At 38.7% G+C, this 26,226-nt stretch overlaps 1 protein-coding gene and 1 long non-coding RNA gene across 2 annotated transcripts in view; one reads left to right on the top strand and one right to left on the bottom strand.

The window, feature by feature from the left end:
• Positions 1-3: 3 nt before the first annotated feature.
• Positions 4-19,400, top strand: LOC136997780 (uncharacterized). The gene is made up of 3 exons (XR_010888423.1): positions 4-1,477; positions 1,735-1,788; positions 19,262-19,400. It is a non-coding gene; the product is annotated as an uncharacterized lncRNA (long non-coding RNA).
• LOC105668533 (discoidin domain-containing receptor 2-like) overlaps positions 5,240-26,226 on the bottom strand; it is a 135,866-nt gene continuing 114,879 nt past the window's right edge. Inside the window, exons 11-16 of the mRNA XM_012360965.2 lie at positions 24,788-24,910; positions 22,946-23,055; positions 19,173-19,373; positions 17,438-17,530; positions 10,707-10,848; positions 5,240-10,589 (exon numbers count right to left, since the gene is read on the bottom strand). Of these exons, the coding sequence (XP_012216388.1) occupies positions 10,242-10,589; positions 10,707-10,848; positions 17,438-17,530; positions 19,173-19,373; positions 22,946-23,055; positions 24,788-24,910 (1,017 nt within the window). The 3' untranslated portion in view covers positions 5,240-10,241. The remainder of the gene's footprint in view (positions 10,590-10,706; positions 10,849-17,437; positions 17,531-19,172; positions 19,374-22,945; positions 23,056-24,787; positions 24,911-26,226) is intronic.

Here is a 26,226-nt window from a genome sequence, read left to right as displayed (position 1 = left end):
TGCTATCTGTCGGTCGTATGGGATCTGCTATGGTGCTCTCTCTCGGCAAATAGTGTGGCTAGACAACAAAGTAGTAAACCGTTCATGGATGATAAGAAAGGAAATACGCGGGAATATACACGAAAATTGAAGAAAAAATATATGCCTTATTTGATAAGCAAAATTTTGTTATTTTTAAATTGCATGCGGGGGCGTTGCAATATAGTACGTAATATACGCTTCAGCGTAGCAAAATTTGGAGGGGCGCAAAATTGTAATAGACCCCGATAATTTTTGAAGTATGTAAAAACCGCGTGGTGGCATGGCGTTTTTTTTTTTGCTTAGCGCTTGGAGCGTCCGAACCACTTCCAGCGTAGGGGCATTTCTGACGGTCGCAACGCCTTCGATCACAATATAATATAACAAAGCTTTAGAGGCTTAGATGAATAATACAATTATATTCCTTAATTTATCTCAAGTAAACTTGAGTAAAATTTAAATTTAAAACTTATTACTCGCTACTTTTACTGAAGTAATATTGATTTTAAATTGGTTAAAGGATTATTAAAAAGACATTCACAAATGTCTCATGAAATTCTTATTTCAGTCTTTTGATCAGGCTTTTCTTAAATTGTGCTTCAAAAACAATTGATATTTATTAGATAAAATATTTTGTATGTTATTGTAGTATAAATGTATTTGTATATTTTACAGATAAACCTTCGCGCTTCAAATCGCCATAAAGTTTAATGTGCGTAGTAATTATTTTATAAATATTAATTATTTTTAACACTAATCTACTTTTATTTTTTTATTTTACAGATCAACTTTGTGCGCGTAATCGGTGCTACAAAATATATTCGTTCCGTCGTATAGTATAACAAAATGCGCGTCGGGAGTGCCGTTAATGCCGAGAGTTATAGCGAATCTATAGATGAACGCACTTTTGCTGTATGACAAATATTGGGACACGATTTTTTTTGACTTTAGGCTTGGCTCGGGGGAGGGAAAGGTCGGTTTCAATCATAAAATCTCCACTACGGCAGGGCAATCTTCGGTTCTACGTGCAGCGCGCTAGTTGTACAGATAGCCGGACTGTCGAAGGTAGTCGAGGACGGCTACCGGAGTTAGTCAAACGCTACCGATTGCTTTTCAGATGTCTTGTATCTAGTCGGTTGATTGGATGACTAATCACCTCATTTTCTTCGAGCTTATCTTTGCCTTCTGTTTTGAGAGAATCGTGCCCCAATTGGTAAATGTGGTCGTCTGAAACGCGGACGGAATTCGCGCGTAACGTCACAGCTTGGACAATTCGGTTCGATTCGCCTGTGATGTCGGGAGTGCCGTTTTAAGTATCGCGCGATTTTCGTATTCAGGTACGCATGCGAGCAATGCATGCGCCGCGAACGCGTGTGATTCAATGTGAGTGCTTCGAAGGACCACTGAGAGGAGGAGGAGGCTCAGGAGGAGCATCGGGCGCCGGCGGAGCAACTTTACGGTAAATAATAATTCATTTATTTGTTGAAAATGTTGTAAATTAAAAGACTTTAATATTTACATTAGTTAATATTGATTATTATTAGAATTTATTTACATATTTATTACTTTTTATTTTAATAATTAAACTTTTTCAATAATTTTTTTATTCCATATTTGCTTACAAAAAAAATTAAAAGTTCAATGTACTCAATTATGATTTGATAAATATTCATTATGAACGCAACTATAATCTTGACTTATTTTTGTATTTTACAGATCATCAACTATGCAGATCAACAGAATGACAACTCCGCTGCTGCGCATCAATCGGTGAGTGAGTTTATAATTTGTCTTGATTGTTATTAAGATAATGGATTTATAAGATACATACTATAAAATTTAACACATTGTAGATCGTATATGATATTGATTATATAAAAATTTTAGTTCGCACATTGCAAAATATTTTAAATTTAGTTAGTTTCTAGAAGAACAAATTATTTATTATCTTGATAAATTTAAATTATATTTTTTGTCACACGCGTTATATATATTTTATATATATTTATCTGTTAACATGTTCCATGTCGCTCTGATTTTACATAACTTTCTATTTACGTCGTGAAATTTATGTATATGTTGTAAAAAATTATAATTATAGAAATTACTAAAAATAAAATGTAACACACACAAAATATGTTGTACATCATAAAAAGCTATAATAAATTTAAGAAATATAAAATATTTTATTTTAAACGGCCTGAATAGAAAATTTAGTAAGGCCACCAGTAAGCCACACGGCATGGAACATGTTAATAATATCACACAAGATTATTCGAAACACGTAAATTAACATTTCAAAAACAGGACATGTTGATTTATGTTTCCGGTTTGCAATGAGTTAAAAAATATATGAATTAAAGAGTATGTAAGTGTAGACAAGAACATTATATGAGGACTAGTTTGTCTCTTTGCAATATTTGGGATATTTTTCATTAATTTGAGAATGAAAAATCTTTTTACTTTTTATTTTATCCTCGTATATGTGAATACAATAAAAATAGGATAAATTTCAATACGAAATAAAGAAAATCATACAATGCAATATTATAAGCATAATGATATACAAGAATGTTATAGATAAAATATAACAAATATATAATGTCATAGATCCATTATTTTAAAATGGATGGGCTAGGATTTAGATTCGTTGAATATTTAACTCTGGAATATTTAATAAATGTTCTTTATAAATAAGAATTAAAGCAAGATATATTGAATTATTCAAAAAGTTTATAGTCTTTTTTATGACAAAATCAAAAACAATTTTTATATATTTATATGTTTATTTATTTAGTAATATGTATAAACAAGTTGTTAAAGATGGCCAAATGATGTCGAAAACAACGTACATATATTATTAAATAAAGATGGATTAAAATATAAAACAATTGTTTTTTATTTAGTCATAAAAATTGCTACAAATTTTCCGAATAACTTAATATATTAAAATTTTTGAAATACATTTGCGAATGTAAATATAAGTTAAAAATAAAAAGAATATGTTTTACATAAACGGGATAAAAATTGAAAATTTATGTTTTACATTTGAAATAATTTATTTAATAAAAGAGCGCATTTTTTGTTCGGTTTTTGTTTGGTTATTGATTTTGAAATATATTTGAAATATAGTCTTGCTATACGCTAATTTCTTCAGAATTTTTCCTAGCTTATCCATGCATCCGTGGTCCCATGGCTTAATTGATTCCATGGTCGAGCACGGAAATTCAAGATTCGTGGTCCCATCGATGATGGTCGAGCACGAATCTTGAAATAATGTTGATAACGATCGACCATCGAAACGGTCGACTATCAACACAAATTTCAGAACTCTGCGCTAAGCGTCTTATAAAAACTACCGCTCTTAAATTTTTTAATGTCGAGAGATACAATTTGCGTACTCGCCAACATTCACTTTTCTTCGGGCAACTTATGTATCCGGAAGCGATCCTATCAGCGCGATACACTCGCTTACGTGTGATAAGGCAGCGCCCTATACGACCACCTTGGAAAGGGGAACAGCAATGGAGAAATTATAGTCGAATATATAGTCGAAATATATACGTGTATACACTTTCGTATGTGTGTGACAAGCGCACATTGTTAAGCAATAAAGCACATACGCGTTTGAATAGCAATGCGGTTATTGAAAAATTTCAACGACAATCTATTTAGATAAATTGCTTCCTAACCATTTAATATCCCCTTCGATGAGCGATAACACACTCATTACAAAAAAAGTCGAATTCTTATGCATGTCGTGCTTTTAGTACTTTTATTAATAAGAATCAATATCTATATAATATTTATTATTTTCAACAACAAAATATAATCGTAAAAACATGTAAAAATTGATCGCTTGGTTTGCAGTGACCCGGCATAACGGTGAAAGCAGAAATTTTAGGAACCTTTTCGGTTTTTTTTTTTTTTTACTTGTTTTTTACTTTTTTTTTACTTTGCGCTTGGGGCGCGTGAGTCACTTCCAGGGGCGCTTAAGACGGTCGCAACGCCTCCGATTGCATGCATATATTTTACTGCGCGATTATTGATTATTATATATAAATTAATTATAAAATATGCAAACGTGTGTGAAGTTAGCGTATCATATTTTGACATCGCATGAAAAAACGACAGTTCTGCTCGCATACACTATAGTTCTACAGTTCTAGATAGTTTTTAACAATAGTTCTATCGAATTACGCCAAAAAAACAAAAAAATAAAATTTTAAGAAATGAGATGCTAACTTCCCGTTTCACCTTCCAGCATTTCACCGGATTTCGAACGTATGAGCCATAAAGTACAAGTATTCAAAGAGTTCTACTGTTTCAACCCATCATATCAATAGTTCTGGTCATAAGAACAATAAAAAAAAATTCTAGTCATTATTAAAAGCACTTTACGCACTGAAATGTAATATGCTAGCGTCACTAGCAATAATGTAAATGATACTAGGGACTGGGAACTATGATTCTATGCTCGTACAAACCCAGAACTATGGCTAGTGACGCCAGCATATCATATTTAGGCACTTTTAGCGGGCATAATAATTATAAACAAATATTTAAATAATTGTTTCTGAATAGAACTGTAATGTAAATGATACTAGGGACTGGGAACTATGATTCTATGCTCGTACAAATCCAGAACTATCGCTAGTAACGCTAGCATATCATATTTAGGCACTTTTGGCGGAAATAATAATTATAAACAAATAGTTAAATGATTGTTTCTGGATAGAACTGTAATGTAAATAATACTAGGGACTGGGAACTATGATTCTATGCTCGTACAAACCCAGAACTATCGCTAGTGACGCTAGCATATTACATTTCAGCGCGTGAAATGCTTTTAATAATGACTAGAATTTTTTTTTATTGTTCTTATGACCAGAACTATTGATACAATGGGTTGAAACGGTAGAATTCTTTGAATACTCGTACTTTATGGCTCATACGTTCGAAATCCGGTGAGATGCTGGAAGGTGAGACGGGAAGTTAGCATCTCATTTCTTGAAATTTTATTTGTTTGTTTTTTTGGCGTAATTCGATAGAACTATTGTTAAAAACTATCTAGAACTGTAGAACTATAGTGTATGCAAGCAGAACTGTCGTTTTTTCATGCGATGTCAAAATATGATATGCTAACTTCACACACGTAATATGCAATACAAGGAGAATATGGGGTGATGGAATTTGTTTATGAAATAAGTATAACTTCATCTTTCGATTATCCAATACAAATAGATTTTATCATTGTGCTTCATGGATAATAGATAATGGAACTTACAAGTTGCATATTGTTTTTTTTTTTCAATAAGATACACATGTAAGTTATTATATAAATGATGTGTTCGGGTCTATATAACGCACAAAAATTAATGATTTCGGTAGAATTTGTTTACATTGCACATACAGCGATTGATCGAGTTGAATGAACTTGTGATAACATTAAAATTGATAATTTACTTAAGACGCTTCGATCTTTTATCTGATTGTTAAGCTAACGATCTTTTGATCGCTATTTTAAATTGTATTAATGGACTGCACCTTTTATCATCTCTATTAAAGCAAGAATAATCAAAGAATAGCACACGTTGCACTTCGCGTTTGTTGCCAGGGATACACTTTAATTGTTATAAAGTGCCGTACATGACTAGTTAGATTCTAGATATATAATATATATATATAATATATATATATATATATATATATATATATATATATATATATATATATATATACACACGGCTACTGTGATTAACATGTATATTTTTATGATTTGTCCCTTAATTGTCGTTTTTATGATACAAATATTTCCTAGATCGTTGTACATCGTTACGTTACCGATCCGCGCTTATGCGAAATTTACTTACATCTTTTCGATTGTTGTCTTACGACTAAGTAAAATATAGATGTATTATAAATACTTGTATTTTTATATATATATTTTTTTTCGTTTATATATAGTCTACTTAAATCGAGTTTGTTTAAGCTTTATTACTCATAGACAATCTGCTTGATATTTACAGAGATTAGATACAAAATTATAAACAGTTCTTAGTACAAAATAATTTTATGACTATAACGATCAAGGTTCGATAGCGTAGAACAGGCATGGGCAACCCACCGTGGCCGGTGGTCAGTTTCGTTGCACTTTTCTTCTTTTTGTAAGAGATCGAATAATTTTTCGAATCAATCTCGAAAGAGTTTTGTCTATCAGGTAATTTTTGGGAAGGAAATATTCAAAATTATAATGCAAAACGCGTGGCCGTAGTCGAGTGATATGGTTGTGTGTGTGCGTTGCCCCTACCTAGATAGAAGATATAACTAGATGAGCTCTCCCCAGTTTTTTTCCCACGATTACCTGTAGACTCCTCGCAATTCCACCTTAGAGGTCAACAATCAGGTATATCGAAATCATATTTCGCATATGTTTACATGAAAAAAATTTATATAATTGTATATTGATCTCATTGCCATGATTTTTAATTATGATTTATTAATATCACTTTGTACAATGCAGTTATTGTGTAATTTTATATGAAATAATTTCAAAAATTTCGAAATTTAAACAAGACAATCGTATAGTATATGCGAATCTATAATACTAATTATGATATTAATGATATTAACATGTTTTCAATGGAGGTATAATGTTCTTGTCTTGAAAACAAAATTATTGGAAATGCAAAACCAATGCATCTTCAGTGTGTTAGCATATTATTTGGTTGTTTTTTATATAAAAAACGTAATATTTTTTTCCGCATTAATAAAATTATATTTGTTTCTGATTAGGCAAAAATCAAGATTATTTTTTTATAAGGATTATAGGCATGCCTTTTTTAAAAATAATTATAAAATGCCAATTCTTTTACTTATAACTGTTTTTCAAGAATGTCGTGAAATTGATGCTAAATATTTTCTAAATTCCGAGGCAAGCGTGATTGTCGATCAAACGCGTTGAAAAATATATATCGAAGAGGACTCAGAAATATGTGACATGATAAGGGTTTAAAGATATCGTTGTAATTAAAATTGAGCTTGTGGACGCATAAGGCTTTTGAAAAATAAAGTTTCGTACTGAAATCTAGCGTGTTCATATGTTGCAGTGCTCGAACAAAATATCAGATGACTACTTGGTTCTGACATGTTGCGGCTCTGAACAGTTATCTCGGTGATGCCATTGGCAGAGCTCGAATTGTTCATGAAGGATATAATTAACCACCATTGGAGAAAGGGCACGCTAGGTAGAAGTAAGTTTATCTAGGTTATAATAGCGAATCTTTACATAGGGAAAGGATTACGTGTGCCTTGTTTTACTTCATATTGTTATCCTATTTTACTAATATCCTATTTTACTAACTGATTTGCAATAAATTATGGGGCAGTTGCACTTTGGACTTATGATATATGACGAAGCTGATGGATATCCTCACATTTCACACAAATGTTTGTTAAGAGAATAAATGAAATACTACTTTATCCGAGTTCACCGTAATTTATAACAAGAACAAAGTATACCGGAATAATCCTTTCGCTATAAAGATTATCGAATTGATAGGTACACGTAGGTACGTAGAAATATACTAAATTATCACATGAGTAGACAAGTAAGTTACTCGTTAGCAGTAAGGGGCAACAATATAGCCAAAGGCAGCGTTATGCTTATATTGGCGAATCTAAACGCAACTACAATTCATTCTCTATTATATCGTCTAGAAGTAATGGCAGTCTGCTTCGGACTAAAAAATATACAGACAATATTATTGTTTCAACTCAGTCACAACCGGTGCGAAAAATCGATTGGCCAAAGTTTCGCGATGGCACGAAATTATATGTCTGTTGATCTGGTACTTATGCAAAATGTAAATTACGCATTTAGTTACACTTAGCGGCATAGTCGATCGGCTATTACTATTTACTTCTGGCAAGATCAAGAATCGGCCTATTTCTATTTACTTCTCCCTCTCTCCCTCTCTTTCTCTCGTGATTCATTGCGCGAATTCGCATTGATCGTGATTTCCATTCACTTGCCTCAGATATTTCGATCCCAGTGATAGAAGCAATTCCAGTTACGTTTAAATTCAACGCGCGTATTTAACTACATATGGCTATGCCTTTCCGTATCATCTACTCCTTACGCGGTATTACGTTAATTTATATAAATAGTATTTTTTAATGATATAACGATAACATCGCCTATCCGCTAAATATCGCATAAGTTATAATAGTATCCATCTGGTATATAAATACGCGGAACTTAAATTCGATAGAAATGATTGGAATCGAGAGTACGGTGAAAATGATGACGCGCGATAAGCGAGTTTATTGTTAACTTCAAAGTATTTAAAACTGATTACGATTACCCTCTGTCTCCCGCGTTTTCTCCCTTTCTTTTCTTTTATAAGAAAGAACATTTCGCGATATGTCGAATTTTTCTCAACTTATTATCTCGAACTACGAACATCTTATCGAGAGAAGTTAAATAATTTCTATACGTTTTCACATCGATGCCAAATCACAAGCGAACGTATAACGCTATCTCGGAGACAATTCGATTTTCTCTCGTCCGCCTGATTTTATCCATCACTGTCGAAAAATACAATGATAACGTTCCTTACTACGAGTACGCCTATATGTACAATATTCTAATTTCATTGATCCCGCCTATCATATAAAGTTACAATTATGATGTGTCATATTCGTGATACGTAGTCTATTACCGTCCTCCAATGCACAAAGAATAGGGCAAAACCTTATCCTTCGCCTACTTGCGCGCTTACGACTTACGATATCTCTCTAATTAAGACATTAACGAATTCCATCCACGTACAAACTGTTAATTGTTGATTGTAATAGTGACATCATTCGGGTAAATATTCATTACCGAGAAATCTTTACAGTCATTTAACTGCCTTCAAAGCTATTTAGCGATGATTTACGGTATGTTACATTCCACACAGATTCTATGCTCAGATAGAAATAAAAAATTAGAAAGATCAATTTCCTCGCGATCGGCTAACGTCGTTAACAATACGCGACAATCGCTTCGTCGTTTCGCGATATGTCTCGTGACGATAAAGAATTTCGTGATTGTGCTAAATTACATGTAGATTCGTCTCATAAATACATCCGGGGTATCCGGACGATACAATATATGTACGTTCAAAGAGAGTAAAATAGAGAGCGTGACAAAGAGAAGGGGGGAGACCACACAGGCGCCCGCACATTCACGAATACACTCGGTTATAATGCCTTAAGATTAACTCGAACAGCATCTAATATCGTACCCGCTATATTGCCGTACGTCGTTGTGATTCACATTTTTCATTGAATCCTCAACCGAAATGATATAATCCCGAAGGAACCTTAATTATCCTTTCGTAGTAACGATCTTTCCTATTCGCCCGCGCGATAATTGGTACACTCATTCGTGTAGGAATGTTCACAGCTGCGTTACAGTTACGTGACATTGCTCCTAGTTTTTTTTTTTTCGACGAGAGAACAATCCTCTTCTCGCGATCTCACAAACGTCCGTCTCCCTCAATAGCGAAGGTTTTTCGCAGAGCGGCTATCTACGACGGGCAGCTTTTACCGTATGCCAACGTCCGATTGTCATATTCATAGATTCGTGTCTGTCCTTGCCTTCCTTCACGAGAAAGAAGTCCTGCTTCTGGTATAGATAGTCGCGCGACATTTGTCGCTTCAAATCGATATGCATCATGCTCGCTACTGAGAATTTCACGGAGATCAGGTGCACGATAACCCCCGATATTACGACGAATTCCGATATCGCGAGTCTTCTCGAGATCACACACATTTACCTTTCTATCTATTCTAACTTTATTACCTGTCCGTTATTACTCGTTGCTCGCAAAAAAAGTATATGTATGTCGAGACAAAATTGAAGGACGATCGATCTCTGTCGTGAAGTTCGTATTCCAATCTCGCTTCGTTGACAGACAATGAAATTCCCTCGTACTTATCATTTCGATGTCACGATACATTTGTCCCCCCGTCATGCTTTCGCCGTCTTTCCTCATTAGCTGGTTCTTCTTTCTCTTTCCCTCTCACTCGACAGTTATTCGCTCGTCCTTGCTGATCCTCGAATGAGGACGCTGCCCGTCATCGCACACTCGTCCAGCCGTTTTAGAACCGAGCTTGTTCTGATTCGCGGGCTGACTATTAAGAACGTCGTGCTTGCCGAAGCTCGGGGCTCAATATCAGGACGTTGGAGCGTATCCAAGATTTTTCCGCTGCAGAAAGAGGGATATTTCACGGAAAGTCGGTCTTTCGTTTTCCTCTCGTCGCCAGCACTCGAGCATCAGATCGTATATGTCCTTGGAGGAAGCGGTGGGTCGCGGCAGATAGTCAAAGCCGCTTCTGGAATCCTCCTTGCAGCCGTCCTCGGGATTGGCGTTGTTGCAATCAGCGGTATGATACAGCTGTCGCAGACTCTGCACCACATCCTCGTTGGACAGGTGCTCGTAAGGGACGCGTCTGCCGAGGTTCAGGATCTCCCATAGAGTGACTGCAAAAGCCCACACGTCGCTCTTGGTCGTGTACTTGCCCTGGAAAGCAGACGCAATTTACATTAGTTTAGCTTTCTCGACGTTTGCCTTCGAGTTTCTTGTTCGAAATAAAATGTCGATCCGATTTGTCGTCAAATAATTGGCCACGCAATTTACCAGAAATATTGACTCCCAGGCCATCCATCGTACCGGCAACGGCATAGCTCCATCAACTTTGTAATAATCGCAGGCGTACAGTTCATTGTCCGTGCCGAAGTCGGAGATTTTGATATGATAAGCCTTGCCGACCAAACAGTTTCTGTAAAAAAAAAACAATAATGATGTATAGAAAAATTAGCGACTGCTTTATCGTGTTGCGAAACTGCATTTTTTAATATCTATTTTTGTCGTATTTATTTGACAATTTCTGCAAATCGTCGATACGCCAAATGCCCGCAATAGCTCGAATCGAATACTCGGAATGTAATGCTCGGACTTTAAGATAGCTCGGGTATCTCTGGACACTGAATAGCGAGTTACGTAGCAGTTTATGCGCGCTATCGGCTGGATTGAATACTTTTCCGATTCGCGGCTCGCCTGAAACGAAAGAGACGCAGTCAGATTGATCTCTCATCGGTACGTGGAGCGCATAGCGCGGCCGCCAATCTGCATACGCGTACCGCATTCTGTGCATGGCAGTCAACCGGAAGCGAGAATGGTTGTCTACATGTAACATTCGCAATTGTGGTTGAGCTATATTTTTTACACATACAGGGATGTGCAATCGTATTTCGACGCGTGAGTAAACTTTGTCTGTATTCAGCAACAATCGTTGTAAAGCGATTCCTCGAAGAGGACGGCAATCCAAATATTAAGAACATTTATTCGACGGTAGTTACGGAAATAGCATATTTTAATCTCGTTATTACGATATACGGATATGTTTATTCAATCTTCGCGAGTGCATTTGATATTTCATCTGCTTATCCTTTGAGCGGGTTTAACGGCAGATACGCCCGAGCATTCCTTGAGAACTTAGAGAGATGGATAAGCATTCATGTAACTTTGCTCAAAGCTGCAAACGTTGACCAGTTTGCTTTAAAGACGAACTAATCTTCGCTATTTGAGAGACGACCAGCCAAACGTTATCCGAGAAGCAAGGGTATGGAATAGATAGAATCAATTAATTTCGCCGGTGGAACAAAGCTCCAATTTGGCGGCAGAACCTGGTTAATTAGGGGCGCTTTATCGATCATTGCTATTGGCTACTTCGCCATCGGGCTATTGCGTCGATGGGGTTGACCCCCGGTCCTCCCTATGTTGCAGAGTACGACAGTAATGCAATAAGCCGCGTTCACGCCTCGCATTGAAGCTGTTGTAGTATAAATCAGATGCGATGATCCCAGCTTCATAATATGGTGGTTAGAGCTTTGCACGCTCTCATTAATTTCAAAAATAATATAATAATTTGAAATACGTGGCATGCGAAACATAAATCGGTCGAAAATCTGTACACTAATTTCGTAACAGAATATTATAAGATATCAAATTCCAGTGGGATTAATTTTCATTAATGATATATTAAATTATACGTATATACCTATTCTTTTTTGTAATATTTGTAATAGATATTTTTGTATGATTTTTTTAACGAATATTTTTGGAACATTAAAGATTTTAAAAAATAGCTTGATTTAGAGATTTACAGATATTGATGCGTTAAAAAAAAAATATTCTTGTAAGTAATTTGCGTATTATTTCTATCTCAAACTTAATCGTAACTATAAAACTATGAGCTATATTATGAGAGATATTATTACTGATACAGTATTTAGGTCATTAATTTATTTGTAATTTATCTATTAATGCTGTTAAATCACGTATAAATTTGTGTAATTAATAACGTATGAATAATGACATAATAGCATACACATATAAACGTAATTTCTTTGTATTAAAACTAATATAAAAGGATTTTAATCTAAAATTACGGAAATGAGGATATTGACAACAATATAGTAGATGCTTCTTTACAAAAATGTGAAAAAAAAAAGATCGTAAAAGAAAAGACGAGTCGAAATCACACTGTAAGAATATCGCGAAAGGCCTTTTTTGCATCTTTAATCGAAATCGGAACAAAGGCAGGCTTTCTTGACGGAAAGTGAAATGTCTGCAACCCGCGACAAGTTCTTTGGTGGATAAGGAGAATCACCTCTGTCATTGTGCAAGTTGCAAGTTGAAGTTAAACTCAGAATCACTTGGCCATTTGACACAAGCTCCCCTATTGTCGATAGGAACAAGAACGTTAAGTGTACTTGGCCGATTGGCGCGGCTGTATAATTGAAGTCGAAATTCCAGTATATTGACGTTGAAGTCGGACATTCGGCCAAGTTAGATTGAAACTTGAATATTGGATATGCTCGTTGTAAAAGAAACAAACGGCTTCGATCGGAGAAAAAGCAGGAGTACGGCGAGGAAGTGAGCGTACGGGAAAAGCCCGTTCTTTGAATCTTTAACCAGTTATTCGAACACGTAAGCTCTTGTCAGCGGAGAATAAAGTCCTTGCATGCGGTCTTCGGTATCCTTGAGGGCGGATAAGGAGGATCGCGGTCTTCTCTATTGCTTTAAGTTCCATTCCAGATCCAATGTTGGGATCAGCGAGATCGGATGATTATTATTACGGGTTAAGCATACATGTCGAAAGTAATCTTTCAGTGTTGAAGTTTGTTTGATTACACTTGAGAAAGAAAGAGCTTTATTACATGAACAAAAGAACTTATGGATTCTTTAACAAAATTTCGAGCGAAGCCTTCCACTTGCAAGACAACGCGATGTTCTTATTGGATTTTCTTATTGAACTTTTATCAATTTTCAATTTTTAATGTTACGAAGAGAGGTCCTTATTTAGATTTAGATCCTTACCAGTAAATATTATCGAAATGAAATTTCTAAATTGCAAAAGTATAATCACCATAAAATATTCCGAATATAAGAATCGATAGTGGAAGAAATACTAGATCCAATATTAAGTACTATCTACACTTGTTGCCACAAGAAAAACGAAGGAAAACTCGCCGGGTGCATTTGCGATTCAAAATAGGATGAAGGAAATCTCTTTTACCGGAATACGAAATACTCGCATGCGGGAATACAGAATGCAGGCTTTTGCTGTTCCTGCTCCTTTAGACATACGTTTATTCGCGGTGCACTCGCTCCATCCGTCTTCAATATCGCCATTAACAAAATAATATTATCAGCGTTATCGGCGCGGATCGTCTGTAATGACTCGTGAGATTTTATTTTCACTCGCGCGCACAACATCTATCCTTATATTTCTTTCGATTGGACAAATACACTCTCGCACGTACACGCGAATCCACCGCCCTTTCCATCTTTAAAGCATTACATACTGCTATCGATCTTCTCATTTGTTCGTATTCTTTTTCCATCCGAACCAATTGAATTACATTACCGTTTGATCAGCAATCGATCCAGTCCTTCTTTTTCACTTGGCTCGCTTCCGACAATGACTCTATAGCTATATCGTGCACTCGCGAATGAAATAAGAGGCCGCGATGGATTGGCAGTTTGTCTCGGGTGAAGAGTTCTCGCTGCAGCGAGAACATCCACTCGATACCCAATTCTGTTTAAGCCTCATAGTTCAGAATTCTCCAACGGATTCTATTTAAATGAATAAAAATGTTTCGGTTCGTTCGTTTCGCGACAGATAAATCGTGTGCAAAGGCTTGGCCGGTGGAAAGGGTAAAAATACATTTCCAAAGTATCGCATACGCGCCATTGATATCCGCAGTGTCCATTTCTCTTTTGACGCCGCCAGTCACGAAGAATTTATGCCCCACGGTGGAATTCCCATACGGTCGCGTATTTCACTGAAAATCGTCGGGTTCGTCACGCTGACGTGTGCCATCAAAGTGGAAGTTCAGCGGTGCCATTAAATTCTGATTAAATTTTGATTAAATCCTGGCGCCTGCACAAAAGGCATCGATCTATTTGCAACGCGATCGGATCGCATCGCGCTTTTTTTCCTCACAAAAGCACAGAGGAAGATAACGCGTCGCGGTTTTGATGCGAGTGTCATTAAAATTTTCTAAAGCTTCGCGTGTAGCTTGCTAAAAATTTCACCAAAGGATTATGGCCGTTGCAATCATAAACGCGGACATTCCACACATTTCCTCGAATATCCTTGAACATATTTTAAAATTTCTAGCGCCATTAGTATTCCGTCGTCGAAATGTGAACCGCGTAAATTAGATATCTTGTTTTGAGTATCAGCGGCGCGCAGTAATTCTCAATCATCCTGCCAAACTTTACAAGTTGGAAACAATTCATATAACAACGCTGAATTTTCCATATATATTGAGTTATTTATATCGAATATTCTCTTGTATTTGAAATTTGCATTTCATTCATTTAATTGTGTGTGATGATAAAACGCGTGAAATGAGGAGACGAAGATGACAGAGAAGTAGCTGTGGCGATACTTATGGAGATATTTCTGCAATCGACGGGTCAAATCGTGTCAAAAGCCCTTAGGAATGCTGACAGGACCGATATCGCGAAACTTCGCAGGAAGTATCTCTCGCTATAGCGTTAAGATTTACGAGCGAGCGTTTGAGAGACACTGTCCAGCCGGAAACTAGGTCCCACGTGCTATGAGAGCTCAGCGGTTTGTGCGAATGTGCGCGCGCGCGTGTATACGGAAGATATACATATATGCACATATGTGCATCTAAACGTTCTATCGATTCGGCGAGATGGCCATTGCATTTCAATAACAGCCACGTAGATGGACTTCGTTCTATATACGGGGTGTACTTTGTATTCGTAAACCGCCGGTCACTGGTCACTGTATACGTTATATGGCTTGAAGATCATTATGGAGATTTATCGGCGAAAGCAATATTCAACGTTCGGAGCTTAAGTGGAGCTTTACAGAAAAAAGCACGTGTACTTTGAAAAAAAAAATATAAAAGGTTGTGGAAACATCGCGGTAAAATGACGCAGTTTTTAGTATCAACTTAAAAATTACGACGTTTATGATATCAGTTTGATATAATATACATTTGCATTTGGGGAATATTTTGTATTTATTTTATTAATTTTATCATATAATTTGTTGTATTAGTTAATAAAATTTATGAAAAATATTGCGCATCTTTCTATCAGCATTTTTCACTCGATAAAAATTCATGGAAAATAAGTATCTTAATTGACAAATTGCAGCATTAATATTTTATTACTAATGCAAAATATTTAATTTTTAATAACTATGCTTTTAACGAAAGACACATTTTTATCAAAACCTATTAAAAATGTGTGCGGTTAGACGAAAGCTGACAGCCCTCTCGCAATAATCTCGAATTATACTTATCATCAATAATGTATATGAAAAATGGGAAACTTTTTAGCCGAGTTTACTGCTTGAAAGGAAAATCGATCGCGTATATGATGAATATAAGGCCATTACGGTGGATTGAGAAAGGTACCTATTGTGCGTTCGAAGTCACGCGTTTTGGGGTTGTCGCTGTGAAAAGCCCTGAGCAATCATTGTGCGAGTGGATTTTGCGAGGAACGCAACGTCAGAAGTTGATCTAGATAGTTATGACATTTGAATGCGAGAAAAAAAGAAGAAAATAAAACGCTGAAATTTTCTGTCGTCGATACGTTGAAGCCGGTATACCGCTATTCACCGTGAAAACTAGCTGCTTGCTCTTCTCGCTGCATTCCTCGCGACGATTCACTAACAAATCGTTGATTTCCCATGCGGTTCCTGGCTCCGTTTGTTTTGGGGCTTATGGAAATGCACTGCGGGGGTGGTATAATTCAATTTCATCCTGAGAGTGTAACAGGGGGAATCGATATCGGCGCTCCTGTTTTAACGGGGTGCATCGAGTGCTCCCGACGCAGTAAAATCCTCCCCATTCGTACGTACACGTTCCCGGCTACAACCGCACACCGCGAGAACATCTCTGTCAGTTATTAGACTGTGCCAATTAAAGCGGACGGCACAATCTCAAACAAGATTGTAGGGCAAGTTGAAAGATAATCTCGATTTGCGACGGTTTAAAGTCGATAGAGCGAACGGAGTCCTGTTAGCCGGTGAAGCGTAAAACGCGACAGGGGGGAAAAATACGTCCGGCGGATGAGTGAGTTCGCATCGAAAACTAAATCAAGCGGATTCGTTTATTCCCTTTCCGCAATAACGTGAAAACCGTGCCGCGACATTCACGCTGCGACTCTTTCGTACGTAGGTGTATCGCGACCGACTTTTTCAAATTATTTTTCAATAAATTGCGCGGCGGAATTGCGTTTTTCAAGCTGTTTCCGCGACATGAGATCATCCCCGGCTGTGCCGGGAATTATAACTCCCTCTGCATATTGTCGTCGCCGCGAAAGCGTTGTAATTTTCTTCGCGCCGCGTCGACCAAGAAGATTCCCTTGTAATCTCACATCTCCTCGGCATGCATCGATGCACTCACACGAGAAAAGAGCTTCGTATTCACACTGGTATTCAAATCTCTGACGCATTCTCCATTCTCATTAAAGAATTATGATCTGCGGAAATACATTGTCGTTTCTACATTAAATATGTAATATAAAATGTAAGATAGCGTAAGAAGTCATTTGGATTTTAAGTAAATATTAACAATTAATTCAACTAAATGTGGCTGTTTGGCCACAAGTTTGATTTGTTTGATGCACAAAATCGCGCACAACGCAAACTTCCAAGTTTCTCGTTCCAATGAGAGTCGGACGTAGTGTTTGGATTTACAGAATGCCGGTCAAGGATGATAAAGGCTCACTCATAGATATAAGTTTATCCTCGGGAGATGACAGTGTAAATCCGCAAGAGATTCGTTTGAGCAAAGTCCTGTGTTTGTACTCACCTAGTAGCCAGATCCCGATGAACGAAGTTCAGGTTCTCCAGATACCGCATGCCCGACGCGATCTGCGCCGCCATGTAGATGAGACAGTTGAAACTGAAACGACGACGGAGCGGCGTGAGTTTCCTGCGACGAAGTTAAGGTATTCGCACTCGCGAATCCTCCCGACCGCCGTCGCCTCAGAGGGATTCCTTCGAGGTGTAGGTCGACGAGAGAAACGCAGGAGGGAGGCTGTGCGTCGCTCACGATTAATAAACGTGTCAAACTCTCGCGCCGGAGAAACTTATTGCGTGTTAACTCCAACGAGACGGCAGTTCGTCGGAAATGAAACCGAGCCCCGGCTCGTTAGAGACGATTGCGGCACTTCGGGAGCCGTAATCTCGAATACTTTAAGCCCGCTAACAGCGGTGCATCGTAATATGCCGTGGTCATATCTATATTGCGACACTACAATGGGCGAGCTGTCGAATAATGTCGGGCCAATGAAGGGTTAAATTCGCAGGATTAGATAATGCAGTCGGCTGCCTTGTAAAAGAATCGCGAGTATTGCTGTATGGAGATACCACTACATACATTGCTTTTGAGACGGTTTTTAACGATCTCGATATTATCTCTGAATTAAAATGTTTACTTTTTCGGAGCTACGAGTTTTGACGTTATCACATTTTTTTGAATGCTTCACATTTCGCATGTAAATATCGTAAATACCGATATCAAAAAATTATTGAAAACATTCCGCACTGATTACTAGCATTTCTTTATTAAATGAGATTTCAGAAATATTAGCAGTCTCAATATGCAAAATTAAAAAGCCGATGCCGCCACTTAACGTGTTAAAGCAGCACGGTAGTCGACTTATCTATACTGCGCGGAACTTATCGTCGAGTATATATTTACCAATCTTCTTACCGTTGCTAAGAAATCCAGGATTTAGTGTATATATATGTGTGTAAAGTGAAATTTATAATACCTATCATTGCTCTGGCAATTACCGTAAACATGAGATCGTTTTTTCAAAACTTTTGAAAGCAAGCGAATTAATCGTCGCGACATAAATATTTAATAATTACAATTCATTATTGAATTAATCAAAAGAGCTAATTCTTAAATATTGTTATTTATAATTTTGATAAATATTTAACTGTGTTCAGGGAACATTTTGTTCAAAAGTCTTTATGTTGCACCAGTCAAGTGTATTTTTTTAATAAAGCAATATTGCTTTTAAGCTCACACAGTTATGGGCTCGGTGACTTTTTGGCAATTTTATTTGCGAAAGGCATTCTAAATTGATATTTTTTTCGAAGATACCGTATTGCTTTTATTTGGGAACGTTCAATTTCCGCCGCGGTAGTTACACGAAACATCCTGCAACGCGTGCCATTTTTTTTTTTTGGGAAAACGACAGCGAATGTTTTAATAAACACTGCTCTTTCGCTATATCAATAAAATAACAAGCGAAAAAATAATTGATGGCGATATATTGTATTGTATTTTTAAAAATAAAAAAAAATAGAAATTTAATGACTTTTACATTTTTTCAAGCGTAATTTGCTTCAAATTCACCAACTAATGCTTAAAAGTACGATATTAATTGCTATTAATATTGTGCTTTTAAACGTTGGCAATATTAATGACAGTTTTGAGAGAAATTGGCTGTATACTGATTGTGAGAGAATCGTGTCGATTCTTGATTAATTTGCCTGACAATTAATGTCAGAATGCCTCGTTAGAAAGTTACCTGAGTGTCTTGACACCAATCGGCATGGAATGCGCGTCCTCGGCTGTGATATGCGTCTTGAGGAACTGACAGAGATCTCCGTGTTCTAGGTATTCCATCACGACGCAGTACGGTTCCTCTCGATGACAGGCGCCTAGGACTCGGGCGATATTGCGATCTTCCAGAGCAGCCAGAATTCTTACGTCTCTTTGGAAGTCCAACCTGTTTTGGGATCAGCCCGGTTCATCGGTGAGTTATATAATTAATTTTGAAGCATGCGAGAACATTCTAGTACGAGGAAAATTTCATTATGTTTTCCATTTTGTGTCAATTATTGAACATACTATTAATGTAACAATTATCACATGGTAATTATGAACTACCATACATAGTATCTCGTTCCAAACATTTCGTCAGATTTTTAAAAACTAATTTAAAAAAATGTAGAAATAACGAGCGGAATGCGTATAAAGTATCAGGACAACGAAAAGTAAATTTGATATCGTTGGAAAATAACAAGAGTCATCGATGTCCATCTCACATAATGACTCTCGTATCGCGTTGCGCTCTTTCTGCACCGTGATCCCGACGCTCGTACAATGTTAACGACTATGGTTGCCGTCCGGTACGTTGGGTCGCAACGTACTTCCGGATAAGGGAAGTACTTTCCATCGTGGGGCACATATGCACGTCGCTCGACGCAGCATCGTTACTCCGGGCTTACTTACGGATCGACTTGATAATGGCACTCTCGCGTGATAGCTTAATGCGGCCGTTAACAAAATTGCGACGTCCCGCGTATCGATTCCCCGTAAACTGCGAATCCCGCTGGTGCGCGCGATCCGGGCCCACGGGCGCGCAAAAGGTACGGCTCTGCCGTTGGCTACTATGCAAAATAGTCTGTTCAACATTGCCGTCGGCCCCAAGGCGGGTTAATGACGCCGCATTAGCCGAAAGTTGGTATTCGCGGTTCAATTTCCCTTCTCTTGTGCCGCCGGCATCGGCAGTTATGCAGGAACATTTCCGATTCCGCGATGGTGGCGTTTACGGTGCCGCGAACGCATACGTGATGTCAGATCTGCGATTTTACACGTCAACTCCAATTTCGGGTGATAATCGACAGCTAACGCGAGCATTTCAATCTTTACGACGGCGATCTTTAGTAGTAGACATAAATATGCAAACAGATTAACAGGCAATTAAAATAAACTTCAGGAACGTAAAGTATCTAAAATAAAAAAAAGTTATATTTAATTATAATTTTTTAGTTCGATTAAATAAGATTAAAATTTGCGCGTAAAAAATGAACACTTTTTAATGTTTCGTAACAAAATTAACATACTGCCATGTAAGACGACGAGATTTTATCATCACGATTTTCGGTAGGTCGGTAGCATTTACGAGGGTGATCCATCTGTCGTCTGTCCGCTGCGAATGGATGTGCAGTTGAACCGACGCGTTATTTTTAATAAAGTGTCAGCGCAGGTCGCACGCTGCGACATGCGATACCGAGCGTGACGCATAAAATATTCCTTATCTGCCGTCAGCACGGCCTCCTCCGATGCGGCCGAACGAGCGGCTACACGAGCCAGCATCACCCGTTGTACTTTTATCATTTATAATCGGACGAAGGTCCTTCGCAGTCGCGCTCTGCTTTGCACCAATGCGTAGGAAGGCATTTCGAATCATAATGTAGGCAATCGAGATATGACGGCGATAATCAATCAGAAATTTATCTCAAAGATGCAATCGCGAAGCTAAAAATTAATTCTGCACGGTAAAACTGTAATTAAAATTAAAATAATAAGTGCTGAGAACTGACGCGGAAAAGGCCACCCTTTGTCTTTCGCGCGGGTTGCAACGTAAGAATGCGGGCTTGCGGTTTCCGGACGCCGCAACCGTTCGCGTCTCGACGCTGGGGGAGAACGCGCCGACGTCTGCAGTCACGAGACGCTATAAGTCATCCGCGCGATAGGGGACTTGTTGCGTGAGCGGGCACCGAGGATCCGCGGCGCTCGAAAATCTTTCGGTGTTCGCGCGAGATAAAATATTACGGACCTCAGAGGCTGCGTGCGTTGCTCCGATATACAGGAGATTACAAAATTATCGGGATTGCTTTCATCCGTGGATTATTTAGGTATCCCAAAGTCGATCTTCTCATAACAAAATAATCAAAGTATCAATAGCGTTTAAAGTATAACCGATTGAAGGTGATAGAGCTATTCTCGCGTAATAATAAGCTGGCGCCTCGTGATATTTTTGCAGAGCTGCTACAAAAATGACTGGAATAAATCGCTTATATGAATTATTTTTCTTCTGAAAATTTATATTCTTATGGTAATTAATTATTAAATTAGTCAATGACAAAAATATCATAAAATGAATATCGAGTTGTTCAGCTAAAAAATTATTTTTATCTAATAGCGAAACGTCGACGAAAAGTATATATAAAATGATTAATAATTGATAAAGAATTAGTAAATTAATCAAACTTTCGTAAAATGTTTGTGCATTTACTTCGTGCTGAGCGCGCTACACTATCGGGGTTTGTTAGGAAACGCCGCAGCGCAATTCCTTGCGCAAGTAGATACACTTGTGCACGCTAAATCAGCCAAATTGCTCGCTATTCTCCACTGCGTCGTCTCAGACGTCCGACAGATTACTCCACGAACGGAGTCGACGAAATTTCTCTCCGGCTCTCCCGGGCTCGCCGATGCCCGGAGCCTGCTGAGTGCAACGGGTCCCGGGCGGTGCGGTATCCAATGGGGAGGGTCGTCGATTTTCGTCGCCGTTCGTCGGAAGGAAGCTTTGTCATCTCCGCTACGAGATCCCCCTCTCCCGTGCCGCACGTCGGTCCGGAGTGCGCACCGAAGTCCCCGATATCCTATCTCCCGGTCATTGTATGCAAATCCGTTCCATTCGTGGAATCGAATTGGCCTTTTTCTGATGTCTGACGCGATAGCCGCGAGAACGATCGTCCGAGAACGGTATATCCGGACGTTTCGCGACCGCGGGGCTTCCACGACGAGCGGCGCGTCGCGACGCGAAAACATCGCGCGTGCGTCGGCTGGGAAACTCAAGGGACACCGTTTATTCTCCAGCTTTAAATTTGACGTATTGCGCACCAAGAGAATAGACTCACTCGACATGCATAATTAAGCCTATTGTCTTTTTCTCTCTCTCCACGCTCCCTTTTGTCACGCTTTTATGCACGAGCATTTATATTACATCGTATTATATTTACATCACGAGCAAACCTCGTTTTTGTCTGACGAAAAAAATATTTTCCTCTTTTCCTCGTAAATTTTAATATTATTACGATACCGAATTTATGAAATGAAAACATTGCTTCTAATCAATGCATACGCAATTATTAGTATGATTATCTAAACACGATTGGATTGTATTAAAAAAATAGAACATAGTAGATCGTAAAATATATAAAAAAAAGTCTGCTGGATTTAAACTTACATCTTTATCTGAGACTTTACGATCGATTTGTTTCGCGATGCATTTGAAGATCGCGTTTTTATCTTTCTCAGCGTGGTTCACGATTTTATCTGTTTACGGAAGCGAGTTCATGATCTATCGGTCGATATAAGAACGGATGTTGCATAAAATCGCGAGCGTAACCGTATAGCGAACGTGGAAACGCGTCTCCCGCTTGGCTGTAAAAGGTTTATCGTTGTACATGCGGCGGAAACGGGTTAGCGGATGGCATGTACGCTCAATCGAGTGTCGCCATAACGAAACAGAATGCAAATTGCGGCTTGCATATAGACGTGTATACTCACTTTTCCTTCTCGCTGGCTTCCGGCAGTAAAAACTTGACGGCGACGAGTCGCTTGCCGAGGGTGGTAGTCGTTCCGTACTCTGGGATTCCTTCAGCTTCCGCCACGTATACCTATACATGTAATTTGTTTGAATTGTGCTATGTATATGCGTAGAAACTATTATGACCGGAGTACATTCGGCAGAAACAACCGAAATTTCGTAATTTCTCGTAATTTTGACGAGCTCCGTCATACGTGATTTTGTACAAGCAGACTTTCTACGAACTCACCACTTTATATTTTCCGCGATTGTATCAGTTATAATAATAATTTACAATTTTACAATTTGATTTCTGTTTGGCTTCTCAACTATGCAATAAAGTAGATTATGCTGAAAACATTTTTTTTCAACATTAAAGTACCAAATGAAGAAAAAATGTGGTAAATATTTAGGCAACTAACTCATATTTAGACAACAAACTCTGCAGTTTTAAAACTTATTTTTTAATATGCTATTTAAAAAAAATGCACGGAAGTGCCAATTGAAGAGAAAATGTGGTAAATATTTAGACAACAAACTCTGCAGTTTTAAAACTTATTTTTTAATATGCTATTTAAAAAAAGAAATGCACGAAAGTTTTTATAGTGGAACAAAATTGAATTAAGTTACGAAATTGACATAATTTTTTCTCACATAATTATCCAAGAATGATCTGCTTCTGCAATTTTATTTTTCCTTTGCTTGAAAATGATACGGAATAAGGAAATGTATTCTTTTCATTAACCGGCGGTACGTAAAAATACATTCCGTCAGAGAACCATCTTCGGATGCTAGTAATTCTAGCTGCGGGCCTCGAGCGGAAGCGAAGAATAATCGACCATCGTATGCGTCACGTAACGCACCACGGCTGCATCCTTCCGCGATATTGTGCGTAAGGGATTCTCCGGCGATTTTCCGGCGATCTCGTGCGAAGCTATTGATTTCGCACCGAGTCGAGATCAACGTGTCCGATCTTGCGAGCTCGTAGGAAGTCCGCACGACCGCGCGTGCATGCGGATGCATCCTGCCGCGCGGCGTACACACCCGCCCGCGGACGCCTGACGCGGCAACTGGCGAATTGTGCGCGAAACGAACGTACGTTCTGACGATCCTCCTCGCCCGTCGTCGTCATTAACGGCGCGTCCGTCGTGCCTGGCGTGGGAAACAAAAGGGAATTATTAGCCGCTCTAACGCATCCTAAACTGATTATCCTCGACGACCCCGACGAGGCGACATTGTGCCGGCGAAGAATAACGCGTCCCCGGCACTTCGTTAATCGACGTATTGTTGCGCATCCGGCGCACGCTGAATTAACTGTGCGCGCCGTGCGGCCAACAAACGGATTGATTTCGCGATCGTCGACGTGACGGCGTGGAGGCGCAACGCCGTGAATTCACGTGAAATAGTCCGCCCGCGTCCGAACTTGTTTCACTCGGCATGTAAATGCAATCGTGGTGGCAAGAGTTGATAAATTAATTGTTGTAACAGCGTTGGAAATTCTCTTGTTACATTACACTGGAGTAATTTCATGTTCCTTAAAATGAAAATGGTAGAATGGTAGAATATCGCTCAGCGATAAACTTTGATGAATTGTTAATTATATTTTGCTGATTTCCTCGCGTAATTCTTAAAGAGCGAATTCGAATACGATAATAATGCAACAAACGCGCAAATTATGCGTAAAATTATTCCCGCAAGTTCCCGAAGCTATCGTTGGCGATTATCTGCAATTGATTAACAAACGCGTTTATTCATTCGCTTCCACGTCTGTAATTGGAAAAATATATTTATTACATTCGCGGGTGTAATAGCAGTGCCATTACCGTTCCGAAGGCTCCTTCGGCGAGCTTAGAGAGCATACGAAGGCGATGCCGTGGGAAGAGCGGTACGCTGGTCTGCTCCAGACGTTTCTTCAGGGCCGAGAGTACCTCCTGTTGAGTCGGCGACTGCAACACGAAAGCGCAAATGTATTGTGCGGATTATCCGACGATAATCAACGATCTATGATCACGCTAGTCGCGCCGGGGTGCATCATGGGTATCGCTCGATCTACGGCCGTCATTCGTACGAATAGCCTATCCTCCCCCTTCGATTCTCGCGCCCGCATCTGCGGATTCCCGAGTGCACGAGAGAGCGCATGGAGAACTGTAGCACGACTTACAAGTGTTCCGCCGGTCGTGAACTATTCTATTGTCGATTGGTCGGTAAAAGCCGACTCGTAGAATGTTAGACAGGACGTGATATATCTCGTGCTATTTTCATCGAGAGAACATTCTCGGCTTATGAAACTATACCTTGCATAAAAAATTACGGAACTTTGCGATAACGCTTTTGGATGATAGGACGATAGAAGGCAGGAAGAAAAATATACTGTCGAATTATTTATATTATCTACGGACATTTTAAAGACTAAAAGTACATGTAATACAGCACGTCTTACAAGTGTACGATTGATCGCGTCGTACGCCACTCTACGAATCCACTGGTGAAAAGCCAAGGATTTTGCATAGAGGGCGATCAATTAATATACAATACACACTCGCGATTTTCATTCGGAGGAGCGTGGACGAAAGTCGTTCTGTAACTTGACGTTCTCATAAGTGAGAGTGACATGAAAAGAAATATTGTCGTACGGATATTCGCCGGATAATCCACGTTTTATGGATAACAGTGAATCCGCCGAGAAGGATGATTGGCGTCGCTACGAAGCGTCAAGGCCAGACTCGGCGCGACACGGGGTGAAATGTTTTGACTGTTTCGAGTGGCGCTGTCGGATGTCAATCACGCGCAGACGTCTCGACGTAGACACAGGGCACTTTCGGTTCCGGAGCGTCCCGTTCGGAGCATTGTGCGCGGATCAATCTCGATTCACGTCGCGGAAACCGTATACACAAACCGCGATACCAGATGTGTCTATCCGCGGGACACATGTGTACCCCGGCGCGGAGAAAGGACTCACTCGACGGTGAAGAAGCTGTTCGCATTCATGGTTGCGAGGGAATCGATCGCGGAATAGAATGGTAAATGTTTATCAAGTATTCTCCCTTATATTTCCCGACACGAACGCGTAGAATCTCAATCTAAGATTGTTGCGGTAAAAACATATGTACAAATATAAGATATTCCGAATGTCTCCCTATCATCCGTTACAATCACTACTTTTTACATTTCGTTCAGCAAAATTCACAGTGAAAATTGTCACAAATTTTTGGAACTCACAAATTTCCGTTGGAAAACACGCGCGTGATATATTTTATTCGAC

The sequence above is a fragment of the Linepithema humile genome, chromosome 1, assembly GCF_040581485.1.
Source record: "Linepithema humile isolate Giens D197 chromosome 1, Lhum_UNIL_v1.0, whole genome shotgun sequence".
Taxonomy (NCBI): domain Eukaryota; kingdom Metazoa; phylum Arthropoda; class Insecta; order Hymenoptera; family Formicidae; genus Linepithema; species Linepithema humile.
The sequence above is the reverse complement of the archived record's forward strand: the minus strand, read 5'-3'. Positions and strand labels throughout refer to the sequence as shown.